The 23059-nt window shown below is 53.4% G+C and overlaps 3 protein-coding genes across 9 annotated transcripts in view; all 3 read right to left on the bottom strand.

The window, feature by feature from the left end:
- HOXC4 (homeobox C4) overlaps positions 1-23059 on the bottom strand; it is a 60282-nt gene that overhangs the window by 23126 nt on the left and 14097 nt on the right. For 2 of the 4 annotated variants that reach the window (XM_025883304.2, XM_073881896.1), the window contains exon 1: positions 14967-15074. The exons of the other annotated variants lie outside the window; for them this stretch is intronic. The gene's annotated coding sequence lies outside the window, so the exon portion shown is untranslated. Of the gene's footprint in view, positions 1-14966; positions 15075-23059 lie in introns of those variants that run through there. 4 annotated transcript variants of the gene reach the window in all.
- On the bottom strand, positions 1742-15096 carry HOXC6 (homeobox C6). 4 transcript variants are annotated; one of them, XM_025883121.2, is made up of 3 exons: positions 14967-15096; positions 3638-3983; positions 1742-2919 (listed from the first exon to the last, which is right to left on the bottom strand). In XM_025883121.2, the coding sequence occupies exons 2-3, from the start codon at positions 3789-3791 to the stop codon at positions 2612-2614; spliced, it is 462 nt and encodes a 153-aa protein (XP_025738906.1). In that variant the 5' UTR covers positions 3792-3983; positions 14967-15096; the 3' UTR covers positions 1742-2611. The 4 variants fall into 4 exon arrangements, with proteins under 4 accessions (XP_025738906.1, XP_073738002.1, XP_073738001.1 ...); XM_073881901.1 differs by lacking the exon at positions 14967-15096 and adding an exon at positions 13979-14058; XM_073881900.1 differs by lacking the exon at positions 14967-15096 and adding an exon at positions 12883-13073.
- Positions 19561-23059, bottom strand: HOXC8 (homeobox C8; the record flags this gene model as incomplete). The annotated part of the gene is made up of 2 exons (XM_025883317.2): positions 19561-21251; positions 22639-23059. Coding segments are annotated over 2 exons (714 nt in total), but the record flags the coding sequence as incomplete, so codon positions are not given.

Raw genomic sequence — 23059 nt, forward strand, 5'->3', positions numbered from 1 at the left:
AAAGGAGATTTAGGTAGGAGGGCCCCTGGCCAAGTTGGAGATCCCAAGGGATTTACCTCAGGTTCTCTAAACCAAGCTTCGAGGTCCCTCTCCTTGGAGGCCCCAAGGCCCTGCTACTGCTGAGGAGGTGACTGTCAGCTTGGGGAAGCAAACCCAACCCCTGGAGAGGTGGACAGGATGCTCAAAGGAGGAGCGGTTCTGGGTGGACAGAACTAGACAGGGGGGAGGGTCAGGAAGGTGAAGGTGCTAGGAACTCTGGGATGAGCCTGGAGGTGAGGATCCAGGGGGAGTCGAGTAGACCTCACCATGCTGGGATCCCAGAGTGGCAACTAGGCAATTTTGTGTGTGTGTGTGTGTGTGTGTGTGTGTGTGTAGACCCAGACACAATGGGCTTGGAGGACTGCTCTGCATCCCTGTGCATGACCCTCACGGTGTATTCTATGCCAGATATTTGGGATAGAAAATAGATGTTAATTGAGGGCATGGAGAAGCAAGATTGAAGCTTCCACAAATGTTATATGAGCAGGGCAGAGGAAAAGGCCTGTTTTGTGCCCTTTTTGGAAAAGGCCTCTGGAACAGGCTTTCAGGGACCTAGATACAGAAGGTCCAGCAGAGCAATTTCTGAGCTATTTGGAGGCGTGGAAAGGACCTGGCTGGGGGTGGGGGATGGAGGAGGTGGGCAGGGCAGGCGCCTGGGCAACCTTCACAGCCTGCGGCCAGGGGCTCCACAGCCATTCGGCCCCTTTCCGAGCCCCCTCCCCTAGCCCCAAGTCTTATTCTTTCCTGCCTGCCTCTCCCTAGGAAATCCCCGCCCCTGCCAGGAGTAGCCCCCCTCCAGGCTCCCCCCACCCCCCCACCCCTGCTGGCGGAGGCGCTGGAGGGGGCGCTGGCGGGGATCTGGAAGGTCTGGAAAACTCTGGCGGATTTTTTCTCTCCGGGAGACCCCCTCACTACCTCACTCCCTAGGTCCACTCAGGTTTCTCTGGCTGGGCTTAAGGAGAGAAGGCCTGAGCTGGGGAAGGGTTAGGGTCTGGCTGAGCTCCTCAACCGCCGAGTTTGAGAGGCAAAGGAGTAAGGAACCAGACTGGGACTGGGGCTGTAAGGAAGAAGGAATTTTGTCCCAGCCCTGTCAGGAGTCCCAGAGCAGGCTCAGTTTCCAGGCTTTCCTTTTCGAGATGTCCTTGAATCTCTCAATCCCTGCGGAAGGGCTCAAATCCCGCGGTCTTCTCTTTCCCCTCGGCTCTCCGCCTCCGCCACGTTTCGCAACAGTCGGCCTGGCGCTGGCTGGGGGCTGCTCACGCGGCGCCCCCCTCCTCACTCCTGGGAGTGGACGGGGGAGACCCTGATGCCTGGAGAATGCTTCTTTTCTGGCCCCTGGGGGCTCGGGGTTCAGAAGCCGAGGACCCCAGACTACCACAGGCAGGAAGAAAGGCCTGTGTGGGGCTGGAGACCAATCCCAGCAACCCAGGCTTCCCCCCCCCCGCACCCCCAACGAGATCCTATGCGGCCTTTTTTGCGGGGTGAGTGTGTTGCTCCGCTGGGAAGCCCAGAGAGGCCTCACAGACCCCCTAGCGCGTTCACCAGGAGAACGGGGAGGCCCCGGCTCTGCGCCCGGCTCCCGGGAAAGGCGAGCGCAGGGGGCTGGGGGCTTGCAGGCGGCGGGCAGACGCGGGAGCGCTCGGAGCCGGCTCCAACTTTAACCCCAGGCCGGCGGACGAGCGAATTAACAGAAATCCCGATATAAACTTTTAAAAATAATATCAGTTTTATTAAATATTCGAGAACGGATCCAGAGGTCGGATTTATACAGGAGGGTAACACGAGGGGGATTTTTTTAATTTATTTTTTTTCTCCTACTGGCTAAACAAACGTCATTCACTTTTTTTTCTCCCTTTTTGTAATTTTCCCTCTTTTTTTTTTCCCCTTTTAAGATGGGAGTGGAACACGGACGGTGCTAAACATAAATATAAATACAGAGACCACAAATACAGCTAAAAATATTCACACAGAAACGGTCACAGTTTGTAATATGCCATAATGACCCCCAGGATTCTTTAAATACAATTTGCCTGGGCTGGGCATTTGCTGGGGCAGAAGGGCCGGGCAGGGGCTGCGGGGAGGCCCTGGGGGTTGCTGTGGGGCCACGACGAGCCCTCCTTGGGCCTCCCGCCCTCCGCGGCTGCCAGGCCGGGCCCTGAGGCCCCGGAGCGGAGGCCCCGGCCCGGGAGCCAGCTCTCTGCGCAGGGGCGGGGGTGTGGAGGCGCCGAGGGGGTGGGAGGCCAAGTCCTCATTTGGAGGGAGATCTGTGGAGTCTGAAGCGAGGTTCAGGGACGGAGCCCCCAAGGCCTGGGCGGGGGAAGGGGCCTGCAGACGAGCCGAGAACGAGCTAGCGAGGGAGCAAGGAGGAGGAGGCGCGTGGTGAAAGAGAGTTTGTGCGGTGAGGGAGGGGGTCCAGAGCTGACTCTCAGGTCCATATTTGACTCCCTAATTTTGTTTTAGGGAGTCAAAACACATCAGTTGTGCCAGTGATAAATACAGAGTGTGTGATTAGGAGGGAATTGGGGGGGTAGCAAGGGAGAAGGAGAGAGAGGGGTGGCAGGGACAGTCCTGGTCACTCTTTCTGCTTCTCCTCTTCTGTCTCTTCCCGCTTTTCCTCTTTTCCGCCCAGGCTGTCGGCCGCGGCCCCTCCGCCGCCCCCTGAGAGCGTGGACGTGAGATTAGATTCTTTTTTCCACTTCATCCGGCGGTTCTGGAACCAGATTTTGATCTGTCGCTCGGTCAGGCAGAGCGCGTTGGCGATCTCGATGCGCCGGCGCCGCGTTAGGTAGCGGTTGAAGTGAAATTCCTTCTCCAGTTCCAGGGTCTGGTACCGCGAGTAGATCTGGCGACCGCGCCTCCGGTCCGCTCCATAGCCGACCCCTAGAAATCCGGGCACAAAACACACTAAAAACAATCAGCGAGGCATCCTCCGTAGACGATTTAGCCTAGCAAAGTCCTGACCCTCCCAACTTGGCCAGCAGCTCACGGGCCCCCTCGGACCTCAGCCTTCTCCCTTTTGCCCTGCCCCACCCCCACTGGGGGTACAGCCAGGATCCCAACTTCATTCAGTCCCCCACCATATGTTGGTAGGTGAGTGTCCCAAAGAAGGGGGGGGCAAGAACCAGGCAGAAAGCTGTAAGTCTAAAAACTGGTTTTTGAAAAATCCCAAACACTGGGCATGAGGGCCCCATTTCTCAACAACTGGGCTCCCCCACCTCCCCAAGCACCCTAGCTCCTTGGAAACTTCCCCATTTCTCTGCCCCTTATTCTCCCCCCTCCCTTCTCCTCAGCCTGACTCGACTTTGGGGGGCTCCCCCACCCCCTGCCCCCTCCCCTCATACCCTGCCCTGTTCCTGCCCCCTCCGCTTGCCTTGGAGCCCTCCAATCCGTCAGGGGCCGAGGGGGCCAGGCCCCTTCAAGCAAGCGGGAGGCGAGCAGAGGGGGCAGAAGAGGGGGCCCTGTCTCGGCGTCGGCGAGGAGACGAGCGTGATTGTTTTTATGGGGCCATAAAAAACTCTCTCCGCCCGTTCTTCTAGGGAAGCCGGTCATAAAGCCAGTTCAGTTTATTTAATTTATATCTCGGAGCTGTAAAACTCACCACTGTGCGAATTCATTCGCTGCATCCAGGGGTAAATCTGGATACTGGCTTTCTGGTCCTGGGGCGCAGTCCTGCCCTGCTCAGAACTAAAATCCTGAGCGATTGAGGTCTGTGTGTTATGTCCTAAGGTGTTTTGTCTGCAGTTTGAGAGCATGTCTTTCTCCTGGTAAAAGGAATTAGATCCATAGTCATACGGCCCCCGGCTGGAACTGAACACGACATTCTCCTGTGGCGAATAAAAGGGAGTCGAGTAGATCCGGTTCTGGGCAACGGCTGCTCCATAGGTCGAGAAATGCCTCACTGGATCATAGGCGGTGGAATTGAGGGCGACGTTGGGGAGGACGTCCTGGCCCCCGGCGAGGTGGCAGGATAAGGAAGGGTTAGTGAAGTAGGAATTCATCCCTTTGCCTTTACCTGGTCGGGCTATGATTTCTTTAATATTTATTTCTGTCTCCAGTTTGTACTCGGAACTAGATGGTTATAGGGACGGCTCCAATCCAGGACAGACAAAATGACAAAGTCAGCTGACCCCCTTCCAGCCAATCGCAAGCCAGATGTCAAGAAGGGGGAAAAAAATCGCTTCTGCTTCTGTTGATTCCCTAGTTGAGACTAAGTGTGTGCTTTGAAAGTAAGACTTGGATTTCTTTTAAAAATATGTATGTTAGGGAACTGATTTGGAGGTGAAGAAGGGTGAATATGCATTGGCAGGGCCTTGGGGCCCAGGGAAGAAGAGCTGCACTGGTAGGAAATCTCTCAGCCCCAGCTAACTTTGCTGTGCTGTGGCCAGAGCCAGGTCTGGAGAAATCCCTCCATTTTCAATCTGATTTCATCTTTTATATCTCCCCCCCCCTTCTAAAATTACATCCTGATTTCTCTGTGGGAAGAGCCCCTTCCCAGCTCAGGGGGAATCCCCAGAAATCCTACAGGAAATCCCAGTTTGACCCTCCATGGAGTGAGTCCTCATCACTAAACCAGTATTTTCCCCCCCAAAAATTAAAAAAAAATCAAAAGTAGAAAGAAACTGCATAAAACATGGTGCTCAGAGGAAGGAGAGTGTGGCTGATAGTCTTAGGTGGAAGGGAAATGTAGGGAGCAAGGAGGTCTAAAGGAGTAAGGATGAGACCTCAGGACACAGTGGCAGAGCTGAAGTGGGCAAAGGGGCCATGCATTTGCTTCTTCATCCTCTTAGCCCCCTTCTGCCTCTCAGAACACCCTTTTGGGGGGAAACTCTTGCAGCATTTTTGCCTAAAAGGGAAAAATGTATAAAAATACAATAGAAAAGAGAGAGGAAGAAGTAAAAGGTGGGAGAGAGAGAGGAAAAGGAAGAAAGAAAGGAAGAAGAAAGAACTCTGAGAGTCTTTCTAGACACATCAACTCCTGTTTATGTTGGTGAGAATTTATGATTTGGAGCCAGGGAGGGCCGGTGGGGTAATTCACATAGGATCCAGGCAGAAAGAGAAGGCTGGTGGGGCTCTGAGGGACAGCGAGTGTCTGGCAGGCTCAAGCCCCTGCACAAGTCAGAAGCCCCCAGGCCCCTCCGGACTCTGCCTGGCCAAGGGAGGCACCCTGGACCTGAGCTCTGGGGCTTGGGAGATTCCAGCAAAGGGCTCCTGGGGAGCTCTCACTCAAGGGCCAGCCACACCTGGCAGAGCCAGGCCTCTCAGCAGCCCCTACCCCCATTTTCTCTCCACCTTGGGGCTGAGAAAAAGGAAGAGAAGGTTAGGAAAAGGCAGCTGAGTTCCAGGCTTCTGAGAGCCGCAGTGGGCAAACTGAAACAGTGGAAGGTGTGCAGATGGAGTTTTTCTCCTGATTAATCCAAACTTAATTTGATATCGTGATATAGGCTGAAAATGCTTTGAGCTGACAAAGAGGGGGCAGTGGGGCCAGCGAAGGGAGCAGTGGAAGCTCATATTTTCTCCTCACCATTTTTGGGGGGGGGGCTGACTATAACAAGAACCCGGATGTCTCCGGATTTTATGATCTTTTCCTTCTGTGTAACAAAGCGGAGTAATCAATGGGTAGCAATAAAGCCATAAACGGGACTACGCTGGGAAAAAACTCGTTTATTCATCTTCTGTAACGTTAAGGTTTCCCTGGAGTGTCGCTAGGGGGGAAAAATAAAGTTTCGAACCCAAAAGCAGACAGTGTGTAGGAGCTGGTGGAGACAACATGTTAGCTAATACATGAACCTCGTTAGGGGATTGAAGAGTCTTCCTGCCGGACAATTTGTGTTGGCTTTTAAAAATACAGCCCAATCCTTCAGAAAGGAGGGAAATTTGTTGGTATTTAAAAGGGTGGGGGAAAGACCTCTATCACTTTAAAGGTTCCCCCTCTTGGACCATACTTTCTTCCGCTCAAGGAGATAAAAGTGAAAGGGTAGAGGAGGGTTCCAAATTAAGAAAGAAATTTGGAGATGTGTCGTCTGGTTTGGGGGTGACATGGCAGGTACATAAACACAGACACTAGCGTGACTTGCTTTTTGCTCTAGAATCCAGCTGTCCTCCAATTCATGGCATGCCTGGACAGAGGTTTTCAACAGCTGGCTGGGGCTCCAGGCCCCCTGGAGGGCAAGAGGTAGAGCGAGAAAGAACTGGGGGGGGGAAGACCCAGGGGGCTGAGCTAAGAAACAAGTCAGCGCACCCCTGGACACAAGTAGCCGCTCTCAGAGTTCCCAGTCTCATTTCTGCCCTAAGGGTAGCAGTGTAACACGTAGAACAGGCCGGAAGAGAGAGTAAATTCCCTCCATCCCCCCCCCATATCAGAGAGATTGCTAGAGGGATAAATCATGTCAGTGATATTTCCTTCAAGATATTAAATTGTTGCAATGTACAACAAATTGAATGATGGAAGATAGGATGTCTTAATGAGGTTTCACTTTCAATGAGTGTTGATTTTCTATGTATTTTTAGATCTCTTTTATGGGGGGGTGGGGAAAGGAAGGACCTTAGAAGAAAGAAGGGGCTTCTGGGGAAGCATGTGCTGCAGCCCCCCCAGCAAGGATGCCTGGGTTTCCTTGAGCCCCTCCTAAACAAAGTCTGGAGGGGAAAGGGGGCCCCAAAGTTGGGCATAGTCTCCTTTGGGGCCTGAAAGTAGTGGGCGCGGGGGTGGGCGACCTGAGGAGCAGAATGTAAGTCTCAGCCCCGGAAAGTTAAGTGTTTTATTACGTCCCTAAACAGAGGGCAGAGACTGAAAGGTCTCGCCGATTTATAATGAACAGAAACCAGCTGCTGGGGGGAAAAGGCAGAAATGCTGGAAGGGGGAGAGAAGGGGAAGCAGAAATACAAATAAATTCCCCTACTGCTTAAAGATTTTTGGCAAAATTAATTTCCAACATACTCTCCCCCATCACCTTCTATTCCTGAAAAAAAGAAGCCTCCTTCTTTCAGTCAGATCTTTAATTATGCAGCTGAAATTTGCTGGAAGGATTCGCTCCAAGGGGGGAGAGCAGGTCAGATGAGCCCGATCTTCCCTCCATTGAATTATATTTTCCTTTTCTCATTTTATGTTAATTTTATTTTTTTGGCGAAAGAACGAGGGTCTATGGGGGCATAGCTGGGACTTGGGTTTTTCTAAATATATTTATATTTTCCTGTTACATTTGTCTGAAAACAATTATGGAAACTCATCAGCAGAAGCAAGAACAGATGTTTTATTAAAACTGCAGTTGAGCTCTGTAAATATGCACAAGTCCTGGGAAGGGGGGGACTTGTTCTTTGTTTCTATAAAACAAGCCTAGAGCAATCAGAGAACACCCCCATCAGGCCCGCAGGTCTCTGAGTAGCCCTGCCCCTTGGGCCTCCGGAATCAGGCATTCGGAGGGGTTTGGTGGCGAGAGCAGATTTTCGCTTTCGGAGCTGTAATTAGTGGATTCAAAAACAGAACTCAAAAAAAAAAAAAAAAAACTCAGAAAAGGAATAAAGGGGGAAAGTTGCCGTTCGCTGCTCCAGTCCCCCCATCTCCCCAGTCCAAAACACATGCTTCTCATGAGCGTTAATTATAGGAGAGGAACTTATTGCAGCCGCCATGGGCCAGCACGGGGGGAGGGGGGGGGGGCAGTCACTGGCCTGGAGTCCCCAAGGCTAAGGGGTGCTTTGGAGGCTGGGCACTCGACGGTTTCCCAGAATGAGTCAAGCGCTCCTACCCCAGCCTTAGCCTGCTCCAGGCCAGGGGCTGGGAGCCTGTGTCGCTCTGAACTGGGGAGAAGGTGGGTGTGATTGGACTCTGGCTGGGAAGGGGTTCGTGGGCAGGCCTCCTCTTGTCTGCCTTTGCTCTCCACGCTGCTCTGGGAAATATATTAATTTCTTGCGGAAGGGTATCTGAAGTGAGAGGGATGAGATCTGGAATGGTTACTGGGGGGCAATCTTTTCCAGAGGTCCTGGCTAGTTTGTGTTCTGCCAGTCTTCTCTCTTTTCCTAGATCCCCCAACTCTGCGCAGATGTCTGTGACTCACCCAGCCTTGCACACAGATACACACACTCCATTTCTGGCTGCTGGCGCCACCAACTACAGCTCGGCACCTCCGGAGGCTGCTCAAGGACCTGGACACCCGAGCCGCAGGACTCAGCGCTCGGCCTGGGCGCTTGGCTGCCTGGAAGCCGCAGTAGCTGCCCCACTCACCCCTGCCAATTCTTGATTTTGAGAGCAGGGGAAGGGCGGTGGCTCCACCAGCCCCTTTTGTGCCACTGGGCAAGGGCTGAAATCCCTCTTGCAGAGAAAGCCCAGTTTCAATAATTGTTCAGCTCACCTTACAATCGCACTGTTTGGTTAAGGCTTTGCTGTTCTAGAGCGATTGCTCGGTTGGCCCGACCGGCTTATGATTAGAATTTTTTAACTTAAAAATTAAAAAATAAATCCACTCCAAATGCCCAGTGTTTTGTGTAGGAGTTCCTTTGATCTCCATAGAATCCGGAGTAAAAGGATGGCAAAGAGAGTCTCCAAATCCGCCAGAGAACCTGACTGCGGGAAACTGGGTCTGCTTGGGGACACCAAAGCATAGCTCACCCAAGGAGCCTCCAGTTTCTCATAGATACGGTGGGGGAAGTAGTCTGAGCACATACCTCCCCATACACACATTGCATTCCAAAACAGAATGTTCCTCCTCCTTTCAAAGTTCAGGCATGGAGACACTTGGAGAAGGTGAAATTTGACACATCCAACCCGGAAATGGATCCCATTTGGGGGTGCTTATATTCTGGGGACAGGGCCCAGGCTAGCCAGCTAAATGCAGTTGGGGGACAGCGGGGCGGGTGGCGGGGGGGAAGGAGGACAAGGCCAGATGGGGTATGTCAAGCGCCTGAGAACTGCCCCAAACACCTCTGAGGCCTGGGCTGGCAAATTCTCTTTTGAGCTAAGACGTTGAGAGGCTGCCCAAGCTGCTTTTGCTTTATTTGCAATTAAACAGAGAAGAAAGGTACATGGGGAGGCTCTGCTAACTCCCATCATATTTTCTCTCCTCCCTCTCTTTCCAGACTTCTGCCTGACCTTTCTTTACCACCACTCCAGTTGATGCTGCTACCATCAGCAGACACGCTCCCACAATGGTATTTGTTTAGCTTCTCAATTCACTTCACTAACAAAGTTCAAAAGTAAAATAGATCCCGAGCATCTCTGTCCCATCCCACTCAGCCCTGAGCCCCTTTGGGCTCATCATTGGAAGAAATCATTTCTGGCTTTTGGGGGCCTGGCCCCCAAGCATCCCACCTCTGTCCCACGCAGCTGAATATCAGCTGAGGAGAGGGCATGCAAGAGAACCCCAGACGAGTATCTCATCCCCACTGCGAATGGGGAGGGAACTCAGATGCTGAGTGACATTTCAGGGAGGAAAAGCAAGTGGCCCTGGTTGGCCCAGGAGGAAAAATGAAAATCTAGAATATTTTTGGCCCCCGGAATGGGGCCAAAGGATCCCCAACTTCCTGGCTTTTCTTATACTCCTCCACACTAAGCACTGCTTGGACCCACTTTGGAGGTTTAAGAGAATTGTAAAATTCAGGAGCACGGCATTTATGACGTCACAGTGAGTTGTCATGAGGAAATTGTAAACGTCATATTAAGTTATATACGGGGTAGGCGTTTTGTGTGGGGGTGCGCTGCCTCTCCTCACTTTTTTTCTTTTTCCCCTGGCCTAAGTTCTCTCCCTTGAAAATAAAATGTTATTACATTCTGGAACAATAAGCCAACAATGAAACATCATCCTCATTTCCCTATAAATAATTTTATCTTTTATTGTTTGCGGATCTGAGAGAACCATTTAATCTGCACTGGCGAAAAGAGAGAGAGAGAGATGGGGAGGGGGAAATTAATTTCAGAAATGAGAATATTAGTTACTTCGATGATACTCTTTTAGATTTGATAGCCAGGAGCAAAATTAGAGGCGAACAGTGGCCTCTCCGACTCTACACCTGGCGGGATTGGAGATTTATAGGATCTTTAGCGAAGGGGCAATTTAATTTTGTAGGATTTGCTTAAATTCACTGCTATTTTGGGGGGCTGAGAAGGGAGGGTGAGGGGAGAACGACATGCTTTATCTAGTTTTATGAATCTGCCAACATTACCCTGATTTAAAACCCAACAACCTGTGTCTCAGGGAAAACTCCTGCAGAAAGGAGTGAAGGAGTGGGGTGAGGGGGACTCGGCTTTCTCAATGACTGTGGCCCCCTTAACCAAGCAGTTGCCAGGGGGAAGGAAGAAAAGCCCGAGGCAAGGGGAGGGCGGCTCTAAGTCTCTCTACCACCAGGACACCCGGAGGTTTATGGTGTCCCCATAATTCCCCCAACCCTATAAACAGCTGCCCTATTTTAGGACGAGTTCTGCTTCCTCCCCTGGGAAAGGGAGAGTGAGGGAGGAGGTAATGGCGGGAGCAGGGTGCCGGAAAGGGGAGGGAGCACAGGATAGCGCCGCACTTTGTTCTCCTGGGTGAGTTTGCTGGTTTGGCGGGTTTCTGACGCAGGGTGGCAGTAGACAAAACAAGTAAACAACTCACAGACACAATAAACAGGGGCGGCTGCAGCCACCGTGGCAGAGGCCGTGGGCCGGGTGAGGGGCACAATTTGGGGGTAGTGTCACCCCAGCACCCAGGCGTGGCCGAGGTCCAAAAGCCCGAGGCTGCCCCCAGTGCCGGCAGGAGAAGCTGGAAGAAAGCTGCACGTCTCCGCACCCGCAGCAGCGTGTCTGGACAGGAAAGTCTTGGGAGGAACCTGATTGCCTAGGGAGTGGAGGAAAACCCTACTAGCCCCTTTCCTGTCCTTACTTTCTTTCAGGAGCAGTTCACGGACATTTATATTCTCCCCTGCTCTGTCTTCTCGTGGCCCCGGCAGGGAGAAAGCCTAGGAAGGGAGGCTGGGAATTCCCTGCCCTGGCGCACATTCAGTGCTCCAGGCCCACAGGCAGCTAGACCCAGCTTCTCCGGCGCTGCCCTGCCAGCCTTCTTCCCAGCTTCTTCGGTAGAAGAGAGAGAATTAAAACAAAGTCCCACCAGTAACCAGATCTGGGTATTTGGCGAGCTTAGAGAGCCCCTAATCTGCCCCACAGACGACACAGGCAAATCTCGGGTCCAGTGAGCAGGGGCGGGAGCGGGGATAGATGTTCACCGCACCCCCTACGCATTCCGTCTGGCCTTCTCCACCAGCCTCTTCCAACAGCTGCCTCAGACCACTGCCCAGAGGCCACCTTATTGACCACTCAGATCTCCTTCACTGTCCCAGCAAGGCTGTAAGCACCAGGGCCTAGCCAACTGCTCAGAACTGCTCCGAAGGTCCACCTTACCCACAAAAAGAGTTTCCCACAAAACTCACTTTCAACACCACAGTGTTCCTCTGGTAAACAGCCTCTGAGTTGGGGAAGTCTGGGGGCAGGTGTGGAGAGAAAGCAGAAGGATTCAGTATTTCCCCAGCTGCTTGGACAGTGAAAGCAATAAGGTCTGAGAAAGGCTTTATGGCATCCGTCGGTTACTGGAACCCGCATACTCCGATCCCAACACGCACACATTTCCAGGAGAGCATGCACAGAGGGCCTTCTTGGTGCACCCAATGCTTCCCTGAGCCCAATCCCATCTAACAAAATTTTGCATGCACATAAAAAGGTGTTTGAGCGAATACAAGCATGGTAATATACAATTAACCACCGAGGAAATATGAGTCTGTATATATTCATGCATAAGTCGGAGTCTGTACATTTGAGCCCGTATATAATAAGTGTATAAAGCTACCAAGCCTGGTTTCGGAACACAACAGCCAACCCAACAAGGCCGCCTTCTCCAAACAAGGGTGCATTTTTCCTAGGGATCACAACTGTCAGACCAGGGAGAGAAAGGGTTTGCTCTGCCCATTTCTCCTTAGCTAGGAACTGGCGCATAGAATACAGTGCGTGGCAGGGCTGACAAAGCCTGTAAGGGGCAGGCCTGAGGTGCCCAAAGAGTGGACTCAGAGGGGAACCCTGGGCTCCAAGGAGTATTGCCAGAACCTGACCCACAGATTCAGTGCCTCTGCCCAGACTTAGTCCTGGGTGTGCAGAGTCCTCGGGCCAGATTCTATTCTCAGCCGCTCTGGCTATTATTAGATATACACACCAGTGCTTTCCTGCACTAAGGACCACGTTTACAGGGAATCTGGCCTACAAGGAGGCTGAGGGTTGCCACTGGTGGCCCCTCTTGTTGCTTCTGTTTGCGCACCAGAGTGGGAGAGGAAGAAGGGAAAGAAAATCGAAAGTAAGGAGGGAAGGAAGGCGCTGGAGTTTGGGGCTGGATTTATCCCCTGGACAGACTAGAAAACTGGAAAACCAGGGTCAGTCACCGCTGCTATTCTTTCTCTGCATCCCTCTTGTCTCATGAGAAGGATCTAGGGGGTGAAGAACGTGGGGGCCTGCAGGACCCTAGCCAGGAAGGGACAGAAAATCAATTGATAAAAATATTATATAAGGACACCTCAGGATGGTACCGTTAACCCATCACCCATGAACCCGAGCACCCTGAAATCTCCCCGGCAGCACATCTGTTCAGATCCCTGTAGGCCGAGATAAATACCCCCGCCTTACCCAGGCCCACCCCTCCGAAGGGAGGGGGACCCCTCTAATATCCCAGGTGAATCCCCACTCTCCCGAGTGGCCTTCTCCGAAAGCTGTTTTTTTGGGGGGGTGAACAAAGGAGACTTGTGCCCCCCTCCAGTCAGTGCGGCCATCTGCAGGGGCGGGGGGGGGTAGGCAGACAAGGGGGCAGACAAAATACAGGCGAAAGAGAGAAATAGAGGCCTCACCGGTCGGCGGTTCCCACATTACGCCCGAGAAAGGCTCCCATTTTCAGGCCTCCGGGGGGGCCCCTCCACTGGCCCACTGCACTCCCCTTGCCCTTCTCAGGTCCCACAGCCTCGGGGTCTCGGTGGCCACGGCATGGCTACCGGGGGCGTCAGGCACTGGGCCGCACTGGAGCGGCGGGAGAGCGCGCGGCAGCCTGAGCAGGAGGCGGGCTGGGCCCATTTGGGGAGAGCCAAGCGCTTTTCTCGATCGTAAACAAGGAACGCGAAATTAGCCCCTCGGCAGACGCCTCTGCCGACACACAAGTCCTATTGGGGGGGGGGGAGTGGAAGGGGGAGAGAAAATGCCATTTCTTCCCCCGGGAGAATACCTCAGAGGCCTTTATGTCGGATATGAAACGGGAATTTTGGGGGGGCAGGACAGGAAGGGAAGGGGATTGTGGGGGGGAGGGGACAGAAGATTCACCATCAACTCGGACCCAAGGGGTTTGATTTGAATGCAGTCGAATTATGTTTTTAAGAATTTGATAAAAACAGGTTCTGCCTCCCAACCTCCCCGCCCCCCCCCCCGACCCCCAGGCGACGGGTCAGGGTTTAAACAGGAAATCGAGGAGCGTTCCCCTCCCCCACTCGGGCTTGGCGGAGAAGCCCAGTTGCGCCTCCAGAGAGGATTGGAGGTGGGGGGCAGCTCTTAGCTCGGATTGAAGGTGAGTCTGGCCCCCAGACTCTCAGACCTCTCCAGGAATATGCGCTCCCCCTCCCCCAGCTCTGGGGTGTGTCTGCCTGGGTGTGTAAGCGTTTGTGTGTGCATCGCCCTTTATAAACAGAAGCTCACACATATAGGGGCCGCCTCGGACCCAGGCCAGGGAGCAGGGCGGGGTCATATATCAAACTGCAACACATTCAGGGCCACGTACATTTGGAAGAAATTAAGCCACTGTGTTATGAAACCATATGTGTCGGGTTAAGACCATACAACACGCCATTAGCACCAATTATTAGGAAGATCCCGAGCGCCCAGGACCCTCCGGGCCGCCCGATTCTGACGTCCCTACCCCACGAGCGAGCCGCGCCTTGAGTCCTCACTGCCTCCACTCACCCAAGAGGCCCCACCAGCGAGGCCTGGGCCTGTCCCCAGCCAGTCTGGGGCCTCCCCAATTCCCACCCCCGCCCCAGACAAAGCAGATCCCAGCTCAGAGCAGCCAGGCGAGGCGAGTGAAGCAGCCCAGTGGGTAACCCGGGTACGGTGGCCGCGGTTGGGGGTGGAGGACGCTGGGCCGGGTGAGAGAAGGCAGATTGGCCCCTTTTCTCCAAGCACAAGATGGCTTTTGAGTACCGCGTCCCCCACCCCCACCCATCCACCCGCAGTGCAGGGCACCTCCCATCTTTCCGTCCGCTCGAGTGGGGGCGGGAGCTGGGGGTGGGCAGACGCACTCTCCTCCGCTGACGCGCACCAGCCAACAGCCTCCCGCCTAATTGCCAATTAACAGGCCCCGCCGCCAGCCTAGCTGCGCTCTCTTCCTGCTCAGCCGCCCGGCTCTGGGCCCGCACTGCGCATGTGTGAGCTCTCGCGGTGGCTCTCTCCGGGAGGGAGGGGGCGGCGGGCAAGGAGGGGGCTCTGGAAAGTTTGTTTGTGGGTTGGGGGGCTGACTTTGCTCAGGGGTAATGGTTACAATCTACAGTTCTCTCTCCTGCCCTGGAGTTTGAGCTTCCGGGCCCCCTCCGTCCCAGTCCCATTAGCCAAGAGGCCGCAGATCTATATAATAGGTAAGAACAGGGTGGGCATCAGGCAGCGGGTCAGTGCACTAGACCCCGGCCTTGAGCCCCACAGGCGCAGTCCTCTTCCCCCCCCCACCCCCAACTTCGGCGCACAGTGACATCAGGACAACACACTTCCCACACCACCGTATTACAGCTTAACCCCATCCTCCCCCCACTTTTCCTCCCCTTAATTGCCCGCACGCCCACCCTCTCGCCAGCCCCCCTCTCCTCTCTAACCAAGACAAGCCGCTGCTGTCCTTATCTTGAAACCGCCACCCAGCTACGGACCATTAGTTACATATTTGAACCAATAAGGAAACACTTACCGGGCGCTGCTGTCACTCTCCCTCTCCCTCTCTCTCTCTGCCTCTCTCTCTCTCTCCCACTCTCTCTTTCTCGTCTTCCCTTATTCTGTGCCGCTGCCGAGCCTGTCTCAGCTCCATACACACATATATACTTTATATAAATTTAAAAAAATAAAAAAGAATAGTCCCAATGATCAAAAAGCCAAATAAAATTAAGGAGAGTTGCAAGAAGGGGGCAGGAGGGAGAGGCTGGAAGAGGGGAGGGGCGGAGGCATCTGCAGCTCCCTATCTCAACTCCTGCTCCCGCATACCTCCTGCCCCTTGGGGGGCTAGAGGATCGGGAAGGGAGAGAGAGGTGCCCTCAACTCCTGCCCTTTCCCCTACATCCCCCCCTCCCCGGGTGCCCCCAGCTTCCGGCAACTCCACCTGGGAGGAAAAAAATTAAATGGGGGAGAAAATAATTATTAATCAGATTAATAAAAAAAAAATTACTGGTAATGAAGGGAGCGCCCAGCGCAGGTTTCCCTGGCAATGGTTAGGCTCTTACAGGGAGGACTGTTCTGCGGAGCGCTCCGAACGGACAAACCACAATAAAAAGTTCACGTTCATGGATGGAATCCACATGACTTCTTGTGGCCAATCCAACTTGTGAGTCGATCGTAAACTTTTATTACTCAGCTGTAAATTTTCTGCAAACAACCGGGAATGCGATGCATTTGTGTAGCGTGTGCAAATGGGCGCCGCGGTCGCCATGTTTACCCAATTCTCTCGGAGAGGGAGCATCCCCCGACCCCCACCCCACCCTCACCCACCGCCCACTCCCCACGGGCCAGGCTGCTCCAGGCTAGCACAGAAAGGGCAAAGGGGGGACGCGAGAGGAGGAAAGGAGGGATTCTGGCGCTGAATCGGCCGCCTCCCTTTGCCATACCGAATTTTAAATATTTTTCTTAATAAATGGGGTATTAAGGTTGGATCTGGGGGAAGCGAGGCTTTGCAAAGGTTTGTGGCACTGGTGGTGCAGTGCCGGCTGGAGGGGTGAAGGGACTGAGAAGGGATGCGCTCCCAACTCCTACCCTTTTTTCTAGGACAAGAACTACATCTTTCCCAGTGGGGAGCCCTGGCAGCCCCCCCGCCCCGTTCAGACCCAGACAGGAGCAAGAGGGACACGCGGCTGGAAGCCTCATAACCAAGCCTGACCTGGCCGTGGTCTGAAGAACGGAGAGGGCTTAGACCCGAACTGGGTAGCCCTGCCGATGCAGCAGGAGGGGTGAGAGTTGGGGGCAGCCACCAGAACCCCGAAAGTGCCCATCATCCCAGGCTCCTTTCTCAGAGAAAATGACATTTTTCCTTCTCCTAGACCATCCCCAGTTTCAGGTCTCCTCAATTCCTAGGTTTAGATGGCAGATTACTCCCAATCTATTTAGAAATAAAAATAAAATTAAGGCCCAAGATCTTGGTTCCTACTCCCCACTCCCCCCACCCCCCACCCCCGCTTTGGGTGCAAGGCAGCTTGAAGCCTTTTCTATCTTGTCAGGTGACCAGCACCCACCTGCCTTTTTCAGAAAAATTCTGGTGTTCAAGCAGCTGGGATACACCTTGGAGGCCTTCCCCCCAGAAAGAAACTTATCTTTCCCCAAATTCCACCTTCTGTGCTAAATTCCAAGCACTTGAGGTGTCTCCCACCTTTCTCCAGACCCATAATTTTGGCGATGAATCCAATGTGGGGGAACCCAGAATAAATTCCCCCCATAGAGACTATTTGCCAACCAGTCGCAGCCCAGCCGAGTCACAGCCCAACACTCCCCACCAGCTGGAGATCTGAAGGCCCAAAGCTCTCCCCTTGATCCCTTACGGAGCTGGCGTGGGGACATCCATGGCTGGGTGCCCCACCCCAACCAATAGGGGGCCCCTTATCCCCTCCCCAAACTTCCTCCCTGGGTAAGGGAAGCAGTTCCCTCAGCCGGATGCAGAGACCTAGTTTCTTTTACAAACCCACCCATAAATTTTATAACAGGTAGTTAAAAATTACGACAAGGAAGCTCTGGCCCAGCTTTTCACAATGGGCTGCTGGGAGAATGGGACAGCGCTGCGGGCTGCTCACCGGAAATTTTACTTCTCGTCTGTGGCACAACCTGTCCCGAGTTCGGTCTAATTGGGGCGAGGTAACTTTCTGCAGCCGGCAGGCAGCCAGTGGGACTTCTCATTTGAGGAAGATGAGGCTGGGGAAGGCCAAACCACTCTCCCATCCTAGGGTGCCCCCCCCAAAGCCCTATAGAGCACTCACTACCTCCCTCACCCCCAGGTCCCCTGCAGGCCGGCACCTCCCTTGGCCTCTGCAATGAAGTGGGGAGGGAGATAAAATGCCGAGAATTAAAAAAAAAAAATCCAGAGAAACGAATTTGCCCCCCAACTTAATAGCTGCATTATCCCGTCTCTACAGCTGAGATTAGAATAATAAATTCAAGGCGAAATGAGCGAGATGCTTCAACTCAGCATTTTGAAAGATACTATTTTTCACAAATCACAAATAGCTTTCGGAAGCCACTTTGATTGGCTAATAAAAAAGTAAAGAATGGGAGAAAGTCCTATCTGCTGCAGCCGAATGGTCCCCATTCCGGTAATGGGACGGCAGGAGCATTTGGGAGGACGCGTTTCTAAAGAGAGCGCATCCCGCTCGCAATTAAGTTCCCCCATAAAACGGGTTTTACCTCCTTTTCTCTCCAAACGAGAAAAAAGAGGCGGTGGGCAGAAAGGGTGGGGGAGCGGGTGCTGCAAGAAGGGGCGGCTGGAGCTCTCTTGGTGTGGCCCACCCGAGGCTTCGCATCTCAAGCGATGCCGCGCCAGACGCACCCCGCCCTCCGACGCCCGGCTTGGGGCCACGGGCATTGCTGAGCAGGGCCAGGGATGAATGGGGCATTGGGTGTGGGGGAAATTCGGCGAGGTTCTTCGGAGCCACTTAGTGTAGGGTTCAAGCAACTTGGCTACGGGTCGGCGATGTTTATTAATAGCAATCATAATTCCACATTAAAAAATGGAACGGCCCGCGGCCGGCCCTCGGAGTCTGGAAGGGATACCCCTGGGAAGGCCTGAGGTCGGAGCGAAATGCTCTCTTTTCGGGACTCCCTGGCGGGTTGCCGGTGCCTCCCGCAGCAAACGGGGTTACCTGGCTGGCGCAACGGCTCACAGCAGGGACCCCAGGTTTCCACAGATTTCCCCCAGAGCTGTTCAAAGCTGTTCCCGGCTGCCTGCAGCATGTGCTTCCAATCGGCAACCTCTCTCGGACCGCAGGAGTCCCATATCAAGGATGCCTGACCCAATCCTGTATTCACGACCACTTGGCGTGGGAGCCAGGGACCCAGATGCGGGTGAAATTACACAAAATAAGAATCAGCCTGGGCCTAAGTCTGGGAAAAGCATTGACGGGGGTGGGGGAGATCTGGCTTCAAAAATATTTGTCTTTGGGGGATCTTGTTTTAAGGACCAGAAGATCCCGTCTCCTTCCCTTTCCCCCTTCTCCTGACTGAGTCAGATGACTCCTATCTCTGGAATTTGGTATTATTTGACCAGAATCTTACTGGCATAAACAGATTTCTCTGCCTAAGACCCTCCAGGGAGAAGTGAGAGACCCCTTTGCCCCCTGAGTCCCTGAGCCTTCAACCCCTTATTTTGGGGAATGAGGAGTCCAGTGAAGACTCTCTTTACCCTACTGTGGCTGGGATGGAGGACTGTCCACTCCGCAGGCCCATCCTCCTCACCCCCAGGCCAACGGCCCACACTACGAGGGCAGGGCAGACTGCCCAATTGCCAAGGTGAAGCCCGGAGCCGGCTTGAAACAGCCAGAACAGAGGCTGGGGTAGATGCTGGCGGCCTGGGTGATAGTGATGGCTCTGTGCTGATGGAATTTGAATTTCAGAACATGGGCCCAGGCTACTTGGTGTACCAACTCACTCACCTTCCCCTCCTTCCCTTTCCCCCAGGCTGAAGCTTCCTCATCCCCCACCCCTAGCCATCTTCCCCCCAGCCAAGTCCTCCAGGCTGCCTTGAGCCTCACATTCTTCCCACCCTGTTCACTGTTCTAGTGCTGGGTGCTGGGTGCCCAGGGTTGACCACGAGGGGCATGTGGAGATCAGAAAGAACCCCACTGCCTCATCCTCAGTCCCTGGAAGAAAAAGGCCTAGTTGTGGGAGGCGCATGGGGGCAGATTCTTTGTCTGGGCCCAGCCCAAGGCTGAGGAGGAGGAAGGTGAATAAGTGGGGAGACCCTTTCTTCCCACTGGGATCTTGGCATCTAGAAACCCATTTTGTTTAGAGCCAAGGTTCTCCCAATAGCATACTTGGGGCATACTGCTCTTCTTCCTCCTCCTCTACACCTCCCCCACCTTTCACCTGCCCTCCCTGCCCAGTCTGCCCTCTCAACTCCTAGGCACCTCTCCACGTGAGTTCCTCCACCCAGGAGTCAGATCAGTGACAGAGACCTTTTCCACAGTGCTGGGAAAGAGGGATAAGGAGGAAAGGAGGAGTAGAGAATTGGAGGGGGAGGGGGGAGAATTGGAGGGGGAGGAGGGGGGGCATTGGAGAAAAAGCAAGTCATTCCAGCTTCAAATTTTTTTCTCCTTTTTTTTTTTTTATTATGACTCACGTATACAATACAAAGTACTCGGACCAGGAACAGGGCTGCCGGGACACAAAATCTACATTCATAGCTGGACATAAAGACAAATGACCAAAAATTATTATTATAGATATATTTTAACTTTTTTTTTTTCTTTCGAGCACATTGCATAAACAGAGAATTCAAGACAGAGTTAACTATACATTCAGTGCAATTTAGTTCTACTCTACTGGGGTTAGAAGCACAATAAAAGCGCACAGGACCGGCGGGCTAGGCAGTCTTAGTTGTTGGGTTTTCCTTAGTGAAATAAGCAGCAACAAACGACAACAAAACCGCATTACGAATACTCTCAAAGCAGGATTTCTTTCTATAGGTAGTGATAAAATACGTTGGAGGTTTCTTTCTTTTTTTTTAAATTTTAATCTTTTTCTCTTTTTTTCTTGCATATTAGGATTTTTAAAAATTTCTTTTTTACTTTTTCAAGATTATTGCAGGTTCCCTTTAGGTAGTATGTTAAAGATTTATTATCAGTATTATTATTATCATTCTTATTATGTTCATGATTATGGTGATTTCTGAGCGCTAATACTAGTGCAGCTCAGAGGAAGCTGGGCCCAACAACAGAAATCAGACAGCGAAGGGGGGGAAGGCATGGGCCCGAGTGACCATGGGATGGCTAGGTAGGATTTTAGCGGCGACTGCAGGCTCCTATCTACCCCATGGGGAGGGGGGGCAGGGGAGAGACCTGCATCTCTTTCAGGTTTCCAGCAGGTTTCTTGAGAAAGTCAAGGGGGTCTTTCTAAGTGGGGGAGCCCCAGAGAGGGGGAAGGGATATTCCTTGCTATCATTTTAAAAATTTCTTTAAACATCTCCCTTTCTTTCCCTTCCTTCCTTCACTTTTCTTTCCTTTCTTTTGAAAAGAAGTAAATCTAATACATAGTCCTCGCATAAAAACAAAGCCACAAGTCTTCTTCCGCATTTTGAGAGGGCTCCCCTCTAAAATAAATACCAGAGAAGCAGGGAGGTGGGAGTGTGGCAAGAAGGGGTGAGGGGGGCAAAGGGGCCAGGTCTCAGACCTTAAGATCCAGGCAGGACTCCAAAGGGTGGGGGTAGGGACAAGTGTGTGTGTTGGGGCAAGGACTGAGACAGAGTCCCAACTTTTCGCTGTGTCTCGGTCTCCCCCCCCCCCCCCCCCCTCCGGCCCCCAAACAAATAAAGATCGGGGGGAAGTCCAAAGGTAATAAAACCAGAGCTGCAAGTATCTGACAGGTAGTTAGAGTTGTGAGTGTCATTCTATTCTCTATAAAAGCAAATGACAGTCGTAAACTTCTCAATTTATCCGCTACCATAAAACGAAACTTCAAGGGAGTTGCTAAGGGAGGGGGGGGTCTCTCTCTTTTGCTTAGTCCTTGTTTTCTTCCTTTTCCTCCTCTTCTTTCTCCTCTTCCTCGTTTCCTTCCTCCTCCACCTTCTCTTCCTCTCGGGCTCCGGGCAGTTTATCCTTGTTGTTCTCCTTTTTCCACTTCATCCTTCGGTTCTGGAACCAGATCTTCACTTGTCTCTCAGTCAGTCCCAGGGCATGAGAGACTTCAATCCGGCGCTTTCGTGTCAAATAAGGATTAAAGAGAAACTCCTTTTCTAGTTCCAAGGTCTGATACCGGCTGTAAGTTTGCCTTCCACTGCGCCGCCCCGGAGCTGGACAGAATAGAACCCCAATCTGGTTATGTTTGGGTGGGGGCTCGGCTCTCCCCTGCCACTCTTCCTCCCCTAAAGTCTCCCCTGTGGTCTCCCCAGTTCCCCTCCCTCCTGAAGACCAGGCAAGAGCAGGGAGTAGGCAAGGGCAGGAAACTTTGGGGGCTTGTTTTGGCTTGGCTTCACCTTGGGAGGTGGGGTGGGGGTGGGGGCAGGGACTAGGGTCTATCAGGAAACTGGGGGGGATGGCAGGGGCAGGGGGAGCACTGCAGAGTCCCCCCTCTCCCCCCTCCAGGCCTGCAGTTTCAGGAAACTGGCCCTTGCAGCTTTGTTTACAAGTACAGAGTGGCATTTGGTGAGCAGAGCTGGGGACACAGTCTGTTTCCAAAAGAAAGGAAAAAGGTCTGGGGGTAAAGAAGAGGGGCTCTGCCCACTGCCCCCTCCTTGAATCTCCCTGCCTAATGCCTTGCCAGGAAGAAAAATAATTGATCTCCTGGAATGTATCACTGCTTGGCCTGATTGCTAACTGGAGACCAGCAAATAAATCACGGGCCATCCCCGCTGGAACTTGTCGCTTTCTCGCTTCCCCTTTTACTTCGAAATTGGGCCATGAGAGGCCACCCTTGGAGGGGCTCATGGCCTGAGCCACTCTGAAGGTCTCAGGGAAAGCCCACAAACCTTTGATTGGGGGCAGCTCGCGCTTGGGTCCTCTGGACCCCAGAGCCCTCTAATCTGCATGGCCCCTCTCCTTTCCTGCACTCTTTTCTCTCCTCTCTGGCTCCCTCTCTTCTCTGCAACTGAGGGAACTAAAGCAAAGTTGGGGGGGTGGCCTTAAGGCTAGTTCTCTGAGAGGAGGCAGTGGGTACCCCAGAGAGCCAAGGCACCTGTCCTTGGGGTCCTGTCACCCTCTGGTCCAGGTAGGGGAGGGAAACAGGGGGTCTCCCTTCGCCCCCAAGACAGCCTGGCCACTGTTCTGGACTGAGGCTTTCTGCCTTTTGGAAAGACTGGTTTGCTCCAAAGGCTGATAACCTCAGGGTCCTCGGGCCTCTGCCCAGCCACCTCCCCAACTTTGACTTTAGAGATGGCAAGAGGGAGAGACAGAGAGGGAGACAGGCAGACAGACAGACAGACAGTAGGTGGAGAAAACGATTTTTAACCCTTTGCGCCCAGACACCACCTTCACCCCAGTCCCCCAAATATCCCAGGCGAGCCCCGCGCCCCACCCCCAGCTGAACCTCCCAACCTCGAGAAAACCCACTCAGGCACGGGGGTGGGGCCGCAGAGACCCCAAAGCCAGGAGGGAAAGCGAGGGCAGACAAAAAGGAGGCGGGGGGGGGGGGAAGACCCCGGAGCGCGGGAGACCAAGGGGGAAAGAGAAAAGGCTTCTCACCGTGGGGTCTCATCCATGGAAACATGAGGCTGGGAGACGAGTTTTGATTTAAGTGGCCTTGTCCTTCGCTACTGTTAGTGTTGGCGGAGGATTTACAGTCGGGATATTGCACCACGCTCGCCTCTTGCTGAGCCCCATAAAGGGACTGTCTGGGGAGCGCCTCGTAGCCATAGAATTTGGAGGCGTCTCCGTGGCAGCTCAGCGAGCACGGGTTCTGCTGGTAGCCCGAGTTGGAGATGCCCGAGGTGCCGTGGTGGAAGAAGTCTTGGACGTGGTGCGAGGCGTGCTGGAAGCCGGGCGCGGAGCCGCCGGGCCCGTACACCAGCGCATGGCTCCTGCCCACGCTCTGAGGGAACCGGCAGTCGTAATAGGCCGGTTCCAGGGACTCGCCGCCTTTGTATTTGGAGAACAGGGGGTTGAC

Source organism: Callorhinus ursinus, unplaced genomic scaffold (assembly GCF_003265705.2).
Source record: "Callorhinus ursinus isolate GAN/ISIS: 27379988/994484 unplaced genomic scaffold, GSC_fseal_2.0 scaffold44, whole genome shotgun sequence".
NCBI lineage: Eukaryota > Metazoa > Chordata > Mammalia > Carnivora > Otariidae > Callorhinus > Callorhinus ursinus.